At 41.6% G+C, this 10,325-nt stretch overlaps 1 protein-coding gene across 2 annotated transcripts; it reads left to right on the forward strand.

The window, feature by feature from the left end:
* Positions 1-274: 274 nt before the first annotated feature.
* LOC105474435 (HLA class II histocompatibility antigen, DP alpha 1 chain) lies at positions 275-9,544 on the forward strand. 2 transcript variants are annotated; one of them, XM_011729059.2, is made up of 5 exons: positions 275-476; positions 4,234-4,479; positions 4,825-5,106; positions 5,320-5,486; positions 9,200-9,544. In XM_011729059.2, exons 1-4 carry the CDS (start codon positions 377-379, stop codon positions 5,472-5,474), a joined length of 783 nt encoding a protein of 260 aa, XP_011727361.2. In that variant the 5' UTR covers positions 275-376; the 3' UTR covers positions 5,475-5,486; positions 9,200-9,544.
* The last annotated feature ends 781 nt before the right edge of the window (positions 9,545-10,325 follow it).

Consider the following 10,325-nt stretch of genomic DNA (forward strand, 5'->3'; position numbering starts at 1 on the left):
ATGCGGGTGGGGGTTGGGAGAAGGAACATAATGGGAAACATTTGCCATCAGAAGAAGGTGTGACTTATCTTTCCACGTCTCTTTCTCTAACTCTGAAAACGAACTGTGAACTGGAGCTCTCTTGACCACGCTGGTACCTAAAATTCTCCCATCTCTTCCCCAGCACCTTCCAGCATCCTCTTTACCCAGCAACAGAGAATGTCAGCTCTATGATTTCTCTGATTGGTGAAGCCCAGCCATGCTGACTCCTCTCCACGCATTTTGACCATTTCCAGTGCTAGAAGCCCACAGTTTCAGAGTCTCATCTGCCTCCACCCAGCCTCAGTTCCTCATCACTGTTCCTGTGCTCACGGACATCAGTTATAGACCCCACAACATGTGCCCTGAAGACAGAATGTTCCAGACCAGAGCTGTGATCTTGAGAACCCTCTCCTTGGCTTTCCTGCTGAGTCTCCGAGGAGCTGGGGCCATCAAGGGTGAGTGCTCAGGAGGACGCAAGAGCGTCGGGGTGAGTGGTGGGGAGGCTCACATCAATTGTTGCTTCAGGAATCAGAGATTTTAGGGGCTCATTGATCTGTCTGGCCCTCATGATAGTCTGTGTTCCCTCTGGCCCTCATAATAATAACAGCAATAGCAGCCAGAATTTATGACACGCCTGCATAGTTTCTTTCCCCATTTATATCTCACAGGAAACTTCAATGAAGATATTATTCCCTTCATTTAGAAATCATTCCCTTTATTTAGAAATTATTTTGAAAAAACTGAAGCTCAAAAAGATGAATACGTTTTCCAAGGTTACACAGCAGATCAATGAGCCAAGTTTGAAGTCCAGACCCAGCTTTGAGGGTCATACACTGCCTCCCCCAGATTCTTGCACACAGTGAACTTCTACCAGGGCCCTCTGGGCCCCCACATCCCTCCCATCTCTCTGGGATCCCCAGCCTCTGTCTTTTGTGGCTGCTTCACAGGAACTCCGAGCTATGGGCTCTGCATTAGGAGAGAAAGTGCTGAGTTTTCATGTATCCTCCCATCCTCCCTCTCTCCTAGGACCGTAGGGCCCTTCCTGGGTCTTTGTGGGTGGTCACAAGCTTTCCTCTCTCAAGACAGCAGTGTTGCATGGTCTTGATAGCCTTGTGATTCGGGTTCTGAGAGGTCCAGGACTGAAGAGAGGCCTAGGCTTTGGAGAGCTGCAAGGACTCAGCCAGAGATGAGCCGTGGTGAATGCTCTTTCTTCCTGTAGCTGACATCAGGGAGAATGACATCAAGCCTGTGTATGATGCTGTCATCCCGAAATCTAGTGATGGGGAAGGTTAGAATCCATAACATACAAGATGCACACTGGCCTCAGACAGTTTTATTTAAGATGTGTGGAATAAACAGGAGGTGAGGCTGTGGAGACCAGAAATATCTATTGCCCTGTTCATGGCCACCTGGGTTATTTCTAATGTTATGTTACAATAAACACCACAATGGGCATCTCTTCACAGATTTGAATACTTTTTAGGATTCTTCCTAGAAATTCCTAATTAGCTCAGCTGTCTCTTCAGGGCTTCCCTGCCCCCAGTGGTTCCTTGTCTCTTAACATTTAAACATGTCCTTTACCTTAAAAACATAAGTGCAAACCAACTGATAAAAAACAACCGTGACTTCAGTCTGCATCCTACCCTAGAGACACTTCCTTTGTGTCCTCACACTTGGAGCTAAGCTTCTCACTTGCCTCCGGTACATCCCTTAGGACCCTCTTATCTTGGCCATCAGGAACCTCTGCAGAAGGTCAAATCCAGTGGGTTCTTCTCAGTGCCTCTGACTTGAGTTACTGATAATATTTGCACTGTAATCCACTTATTTCTGATGAACTACCCTGTCCTTATTTTTCTCCTGTTTCCCTGGATCCTCCTTATCATCCTTTAAATCACCTCTTAATTATCATGTTCTCTCATACCCTGAGACCTCTGCAATTCTGACTTTTGGCACTCTTCCTGGAAAATCTCATCTAACCTGCACCTGCCTCTGATGACTGTCAGTTCCTTGGCCTAAACTCCTCTCCAGAGACCACCCATCATCCACAAATGTCTATGTATTATTTCTCCTTAGATGACTTCCAGATCGTCTACTGCAATAGCCCCACAGTAAACTCAGTATCTTCTCCCAGTGAGGCTGTCTTCCCTGTGAGAAGTGGCTTTTGCCCTGTTTTCTGAATGTCTACATTGAAGCTATCTGTTCCCCAGGAAGACTTCCCTGATGTGCTGTTTGATCGCATCTTGTGTATACCCACGTATCTGCACTTACTATTCTGAACATGCTATTGTCTTGTCTCTTGTGTTTCCTTCTGTGAATTGTACAAGTCTGTAGAACAGGACCTATGTGTTATTTTTATTTGAATGTTTAGCATCTAACAGTGTTTGATGTATAGTAGTCTTTTAATACACATTTTTGTCTAAATGGAAATGATATTTTGAAGTAAAATAATCGGTTTAATATCTGGTTGATCTTTAGACTGCAGAACTTGTGAAAGTGTTTTTTAAAAAGCATTTTTAAAACTATAAGGAACATTCACGTATTAGGAAGATGAGTTCCCAATAATTGCTAGAGGATGTTGTGTCTTTTTAGTTTACCCTCTTTTTCCTGATGAATCCTTTGAGTCCTTTAAACTGAGAAGGAAGCTAAGTTTCCTTGTGAAATACCTATAGGATTTAATTTAATTTGTTTAGTTTGAAATACCACTCTCTGCTTGGCCACTTACAGTGACAGGGAGTCATTCTCAGTGCAAAATAAGACACAGACCCTATCCTCCAGACACTTACAATTACAGTGACAGAGAGTCATTGTACATACATGTACAGAGACATAGACCAACAAGGGAGTTTTTTTTTGAGTTTGATGAGGATGAGATGTTCTATGTGGATCTGGACAAGAAGGAGACCTTCTGGAAGAGTTTGGCTGAGCCTTTTCCTCTGAGACTCAGAGTCATTCTCCCTGTCACTGTAAGTGGCCAAGCACAGACTGGGTCCCCACATGTGAGGGCTGCAAACTCACAGGGAAATCCGTGAGTTGGGAGGTGAGAGCCAATGAGCCCTGTAGTACCTTCTCGCTCTCATGCATTTATCATTCTAAACCCAGACTTTCACATATACATTCATTGTTTTCTTTCATGATGATAATTGCATTTATCCTCTTATCTTTGCTACTTCTTGCAAACTAATACAGATTAAGAAACAAAATAAATTAAATCCTACAGGTATTTCCAACTCAGCAATAATTTCTAGTTGGCCTCTAAAACAAAAATCAAAATATAAATGTGAGAAAAGTTTAGAATGCTTAGTACCTGGGTAAGGAAATAATCTGCACACTAAACCCCCGAGTCATGACTTTACCTGTACAACAAACCTGCACATGTACCCCTCCCTGAACATAAAATAAATGTTAAAATATTTCTTAAAAGGAAACAAAAAGTTTGGAACAAATGCCAAAATAACTGTACTGTACTTTTGAATTTATATGCCCCAAGTGAAAAATATTATCAACAAAGCTGTACATTCTAGTTTCATGTTCATAAACTAAGACAGAAACTTTAAAACTGTCAAGAACACTAAAATTTGAAGGATATTTTCTTTGTCCTCCCAATTTTCTATTTTTTCTCTTTCTGCAATAAGAAAAATAAAATGTCCACTTTCCCACCCCATGACTCGAAAAACAATTTTACATCTGTGTCTTAGAAGAATTAAGACCTTAAGGGTAGAAAAAATCTACTAGTTCCACCAGTAGCTGTATGACCTTGGCCAGTTATTAATATATAACCTCTCTGCATTTCCTTACCTATAAAATAGTATGCTATGTATTTGCTTCATAGGGTATTGTGATAATTCAATGAGTGAAATATATAAAGTATTTAGAAGGATGCCTGGCGCAAGTAAGTGCTCAACAAATGTTAGCTGTCATTGTTACTATTGCTATTTTGTAGGGTCAGGATGCCCAGACTTTCAAAGACCGGGAAGCAGCTTGACTTATCAAAGATAAACTTCATTTTGTTCTTCGCTCCTTTCTTTTTATAACTACTCAACCGCTCTGTATTATTTCCTTAATGGTGTTGGTCTCTCTTCCCCATATGTCCTGCCTTTGACCTCTTACCTTCTTCCTTTTTATATTCATAAGTCTTTATTCATTCTCTAGCTTTCACCACTTGCATATTCAAATTGACATTTTGTCATGTTTTTCTCTACTTTCTTTATGCAGCGGACCATGTATCAACTTATGCCATGTTTGTACAGACACATAGACCAACAGGGGAGTTTATGTTTGAGTTTGATGAAGATGAGCAGTTCTATGTGGATCTGGACAAGAAGGAGACCGTCTGGCATCTGGAGGAGTTTGGCCGAGCCTTTTCCTTTGAGGCTCAGGGCGGGCTGGCTAACATTGCTATATTGAACAACAACTTGAATATCACGATCCAGCGTTCCAACTACACTCAGGCCGCCAATGGTATTGCCTATCTTTGCCTCTTCCTCTGTAGCCCAACTGGAAGGGATGAGAGGGCTTCTCTGCCACCCTTAGACTAGGAAGCCTAAGTGCCCCCTGCTGTGTAATCCTCTTCTCCTAGTGGCCATGGGCTGATCCCACTACAGCAAGGGCTTGCATCTTCTCTTCTCAGGAGAGAGAAAGATGAGCAGAGTGAGGCTGGTCAGTGGTGTGATACCCCTCTCTGTGATTCAGAGCTGCCATAAAATCTAAGGCTGAGGTAGAGGACCACCCTCCTCCCCCACAAGAGGTGGAGCCTTTGTGATTCATCCCAGAAGAGGGGCCTAACGTGGTGCTCTCTCCTCCCAGATCCCCCTGAGGTGACCGTGTTTCCCAAGGAGCCTGTGGAGCTGGGACAGCCCAACACCCTCATCTGCCACATTGACAAGTTCTTCCCTCCGGTGCTCAACGTCACGTGGCTGTGCAATGGGGAGCCGGTCACTGAGGGTGTCGCTGAGAGCCTCTTCCTGCCCAGAACAGATTATAGCTTCCACAAGTTCCATTACCTGACCTTTGTGCCGTCAGCCGAGGACTACTATGACTGCAGGGTGGAGCATTGGGGCTTGGACCAGCCGCTCCTCAAACACTGGGGTATGCAGCTCCTTTTCTCTCCATAATCTTCTGGCATCCTCTATTCCAAGGACCTGGTGTCCTCTGCACCAGCTTTCCCCACTGGCCAGGTCTCAGTCCTCTCCTCATCCTAATGTCCAATTAACTATCCATAACCTTCAATTCCCACACCCATCCCACACCAGAACCACCCTCACTGCACCTCCTGACCCTATCTCTTCATTCTTCCCCCAGAGGCCCAAGAGCCAATCCAGATGCCTGAGACAACGGAGACTGTGCTCTGTGCCCTGGGCCTGGTGCTGGGCCTAGTGGGCATCATCGTGGGCACTGTCCTCATCATAAAGTCTCTGCGATCTGGCCGTGACCCCCGGGCCCAGGGGCCCCTGTGAAATACTGTAAAGGTGGGAATGTAAAGAGAAGGCTCTAGGATTTGTAGAATGTAAGGAAGGGAGGAAAAATTCAATCCGATAATTGTTCATTGATCTTCTAATGGGTTAAAAGCATTCAGCCGCATAACAACAACAACATTGATAACTAACAGTAGTTAATATGCTCAGGCGCTATTCTGAGCGTTTACGTTTATTAACTCACTTTATTCTCACAAATAGTCTTTGAGGTAGGTACTATTATTTTCACCATTTCACATGAGAAATATTTCTATCTTTTTACATACACAGAGACCTTAAGCACCTTGATCAAGTTCCCACAGCTATGAAGTAGTAGGGCTAGCTTCCAATCCAGAAAGTCTAGATCCAAGACTGTTTATCCACTATACTATACGCCCTATTTTGTGAAGGAAAAGACCAAGTTCAAATTCTCCAAGAGTCCATTGTCTATTAATGGAGGCAGAGCCATATTTCTATATATAATTACAACACAGTGTGGTGGGTACCTGTACTATTTACTGTCTTTACTTGGACTCATTCCATGGCAATGCCACACAAAAAATGCCCCTCCAGAGATCTTATAGTTTTCTATTTTTCATAACACTCACCATGTTTTATATTTGTAAGTGTTTTGGGAATTCTCTTAGCATTAGATAGTGAACTTCCATGCAGATGACCACATCTAATTCATTATTATTGTTGTTATTCATGCTGGACATCAGGTACAAAAGGTTAAGGACTTCTCAGTTCATTATACTATCATCATTGGTGCCTCCGAGCTCTCAATCTCTCTCGATTTATTTGGTCCCTTTTATCCCCAGTCGTTACTCCCATATCTAACCTCTTACCCCGACCTCATAGGCAAACATTTTAATGAATTTGCTGTTTCCTTTCATTTGCATAGATCCTATATAATATGTATTAGTGTTCAGTGTACATGTATTTTAATTAGCCAAAATGACATTAAATTATAGATCTAATTTTGTACATCCAGTTTGTTTCTTCCAAATCTTCCATAATGTTTTGCTGTATAAGTCCATGCATTAGTCCAGTTTGCATTGCTATAAAGGAATACCTGAAGTTACCGAATTTATGAAGAAAAGAGCTTTAATTGGCTCACAGATCTGCAGGCTGTACGAGAAACATGGCACCGGCATCTGCTTCTGTTGGGGGATTCAGGAAGCTTTTACTCATGGTGGAAGGCAAGGGGAGCTGGTGCATCACATGGTCAGAGAAGGAGAAAGAGAGAGAGAAAGAGGTGCCAGGCTCTTTTTAACAACCAGGTTTCATGCGCACTAATAGAGTGAGAACTCACTCATTACCCTAGACAGGGAACCAAGCTATTCATGAGGGAGACTCTCTCATGATTCAAATACCTCCCACCAGGCCCCGGCTGCAACACTGGGGATCAATTTTCAACATGAGACTAGGAAGGGACAAATATCCGAATCATATCAATCCATGTATCTATATTGCTCCTGGATTATCCCTGGATCTCCATTATTGCAAGTGATGATTGTATCTCACATGGACCTGCGTATGCATGTGGACCTGATCTGCATTCCTGGAATGTATGTATCCTAGAAAGGGGTTGCTGGGTTGATGGAGATGCAGCTCCTTAATTTGACTAAGTACTGCTCATCTGTTCATCAGAATGGCTATACTCATCTGTACTTCTGTTGTCAGTACCTGAAATATCCTGCAACTCCCAAATGTACATCAACACCAGACATTATCCAGTTTTCTAACTTTTGCCAATTTCATGTGCATAAAGAAATATGCTGTTTTATTTTGCACTTCTTTAATTGCTTATAATTGGGGCTATAATTGGGACTGATTAGCCACTTGGGGGTTCCTTTTCTATAAATTGCCTGTTCAAATTATTTGCCCATACTGTGGGCTTCTATATTTTTCTTATTGATTTGCAGGAGATCCTTATATAGTTCTGCTAGTAGTCCCTTGTCAGTTGTAGGCATTGCAAATGTTTTCCCCTAATCTGACTTCTGGTAACTTTCTCCTTGGTTTCCTTTATTGAAGATAAATCCTTAATATTTTGTAATGAAGGCCATCAGCAGTTTTTTGTTTTGTTTTGTTTTGTTTTGTTTTGTCTTGTCTTTTCTTTCTTTCTTTCTCTCTCTCTTTCCTTCCTTCCTTCCTTCCTTCCTTTCTTTCTTTCTTTTCTTTTCTTTTCTTTTCTTTTCTTTTCTTTTCTTTTCTTTTCTTTTCTTTTCTTTTCTTTTCTTTTCTTTTGATGGAATCTTGCTCTGTCACCAGGCTGGAGGGCAGTGGCATAAACTCAGCTCACTGCAACCTCTGACTCCCTGGTTCAAGAGATTCTCCTTCCTCAGCCTCCCAAGTAGCTGGGATTACAGGCATGTGCCTCCATGTCCAGCTAATTTTTGTATTTTTAGTATAGGTGGGGTCTTATCATGTTGGCCAGGATGGTCTCCATCTCCTGACTTTGTGATCTACCTGCCTCAGCCTCCCAGAGTGCTGGGATTACAGGTGTGAACCACTGTGCCCTGCCTGCATGTCTTTTTGAAAAGAAGTCTTCCCTGTAAGATATCAAAGATACTCTTAAAATATCTCCTGTAGTTTTAAATTTCACATTTATTACTTTAATTCATCTAGGATTCATCTTTGTGTTTGATGGGGAGCATGTTTTATTTTTCTCTACATAAAGGGCCAGTGTTCCCACAACTACTAAATAGTTCACCTTTTCTCCATAAGTTTATGGCATGTCCTTTGCTGTACTGAAAGCTCCCATTACAGACGGGCCTCTGTTTGGGTGCCATCTTGTTCCACTGTTCTGTTTGTCTCTTCTTGTACCAGTGTCCTAGTATTTTGATTACTACGACATTCTAGTGTGTGTTAGTATCCAGTAGGAGAAACTCTTCCTTATTTTTCTTTGTTCACTCAATTTATAATTATATCTATAATGATTTATAACAGAATAAAGTGAATGGAGAATGTCAGATGTTAAGAGGAAGTATGGAAAGGAGGGCTGGGACTAGGGTGATATAAGGGATGCACTTGACTTAGGTGCAAAATTTGGGGGATACCAAAAGAACTCAGTAATAAAAGTGAATCATATTTTAATGAAATATCTTGAAAAAGCAAAATTAATGCAAAGATACATGATTAACAAAATATCAAAAGAGGAGTATTTAACAAAAATGGAGAAGAATCAGAGAGGCAGAATAATTAGAATATGTTGTCACATAAACCAAGGAATTAAAGAATTCCAGGAAGGAGGAAGTGCTGCTGTCAGATGTTCAACAGAGATCATTTTAGAAAATTTATCTTGGTTTTGAAATCCTTTCAAAGAGCAGTTTACACAATGTGAGCAAGTATCCTTCCTTCATTGCCTTCATTGATATGGTTTGGATGTTTGTCCCTTCCAAGTCTCATTCCAGGGTTAAGCTTCTTCTCTGCCCTCAGTAATGTGGCCCTTACCCTTATCAGGATACTTTGGAGACATGAAGCATGTAGGATGGCCTCAAAGTCAGCTGAGGGTTGAGGGTGAAATTTGATGACTTTAGGGAACTCCTTGGCTCCTATGTGCTGTTCACCTGGAGGACCAGGGCATGTGCAGGGATGACCACCTTCTCCCCGGGACCTGAACAGGGCAGAGAAATGGGAAGATCAGGTATAAAGGGAGTGGGGAAGATGGGTCTGGGCTTCAGTAGTGAACCCAGGAATGACAGTAACTGTGTGTGTTGCTGCAGGTGACAAAATACCTGAACAGAAGAGGACTTAGGAGAGATCTGAACTCCAGCTGCCCTACAAACTCCATCTCAGTTTTTCTTCTCACTTCATGTGTTTGCTACTCCAGTGGCTGACTGAATTGCTGACCCTTCAAGCTCTCTCCTTATCTGTTGCCTTAAAATAGTCATTCCTTAGTAAAGTTTCCAACAAATGGAAGGTAATGAATAAATGTTGACACTTTGGTAGCACTGATATGGACACTATCCCTTCACTGAGCCTTTTATCCTTTGTTCTCCTTTGAAGCATCCTTCACTGTAACCTTCCCGAGAATACCCTAAGACCAATAAATACTTCAGTATTTTAGAGCTGAGAGACTCTGAGTCATTCTTACTGGAAGTCTAGGATCAGGTCACATGTGAATACTATTTCTTGAAAGTGTGGTTTCAAGCTCTGTTGCAGATGAAGTTACTAAAGGTTCGGATCCCACCTGAATGGCAAGGTCTGAGGATAGTGATTCAGCCCTGGGTTCTTCCCTAACTACAGGATAGGGTGGGGTAGAGAAAGGATATTTGGGGGAAATTTTGCTTGGATGAAGATTTTCTTGGATGTAGTTTGAAGACTGCAGTGTTTGAAATCTCTGAGGGAAGAGATTAAGTCTGTCTGGATCAAGATTTCAGGCAGATTTGGATTCCATTCACAGCCCCTGAGCTTCCTTCCCAAGGCTGGATTGTAATTATAGCAATATCTCATGGAGGATATTTTCTACATGATAAACTAAGAGCCAATAAATAAAATTTAAAAATTCCCTCATTCATTGCAATTTTTACCAGCCATAGTCATTCCATGTGGGAGAACTTAAATCATCATTACCAGAGCTTTCAAAGATTTGAGAACAGTTATGATTATGAAGAAAAATATCTTAATTGAGCAAGGATTTTGTTTCTTTATGAGTGTTCATTGGATATTAAGATGAAAAGAGCATGAGATGGTAAAAATGCGGATAAATATAAAAACACGTTTTCTAGATTTTTTAAGTTAAAAAAGATAATTGTTTAAAGTAAAAATTATTTGGGGCTTTATAACATACCCAGAAGTAAAACATGATGACAATGGCACAAATAATAGATGGGAGAAATGGCAGTATAA

Source organism: Macaca nemestrina, chromosome 5, assembly GCF_043159975.1.
Source record: "Macaca nemestrina isolate mMacNem1 chromosome 5, mMacNem.hap1, whole genome shotgun sequence".
Lineage (NCBI taxonomy): Eukaryota > Metazoa > Chordata > Mammalia > Primates > Cercopithecidae > Macaca > Macaca nemestrina.

Bases quoted from the DNA above. Each gene is read 5' to 3' on its own strand.
- LOC105474435 (XM_011729059.2), top strand. From the start codon at position 377: ATGTGCCCTGAAGACAGAATGTTCCAGACCAGAGCTGTGATCTTGAGA. The intron at 477-4,233 runs GTGAGTGCTCAG...TTCTTTATGCAG, and splicing joins AGGAGCTGGGGCCATCAAGG to CGGACCATGTATCAACTTAT. The intron at 5,107-5,319 runs GTATGCAGCTCC...TTCTTCCCCCAG, and splicing joins GCCGCTCCTCAAACACTGGG to AGGCCCAAGAGCCAATCCAG.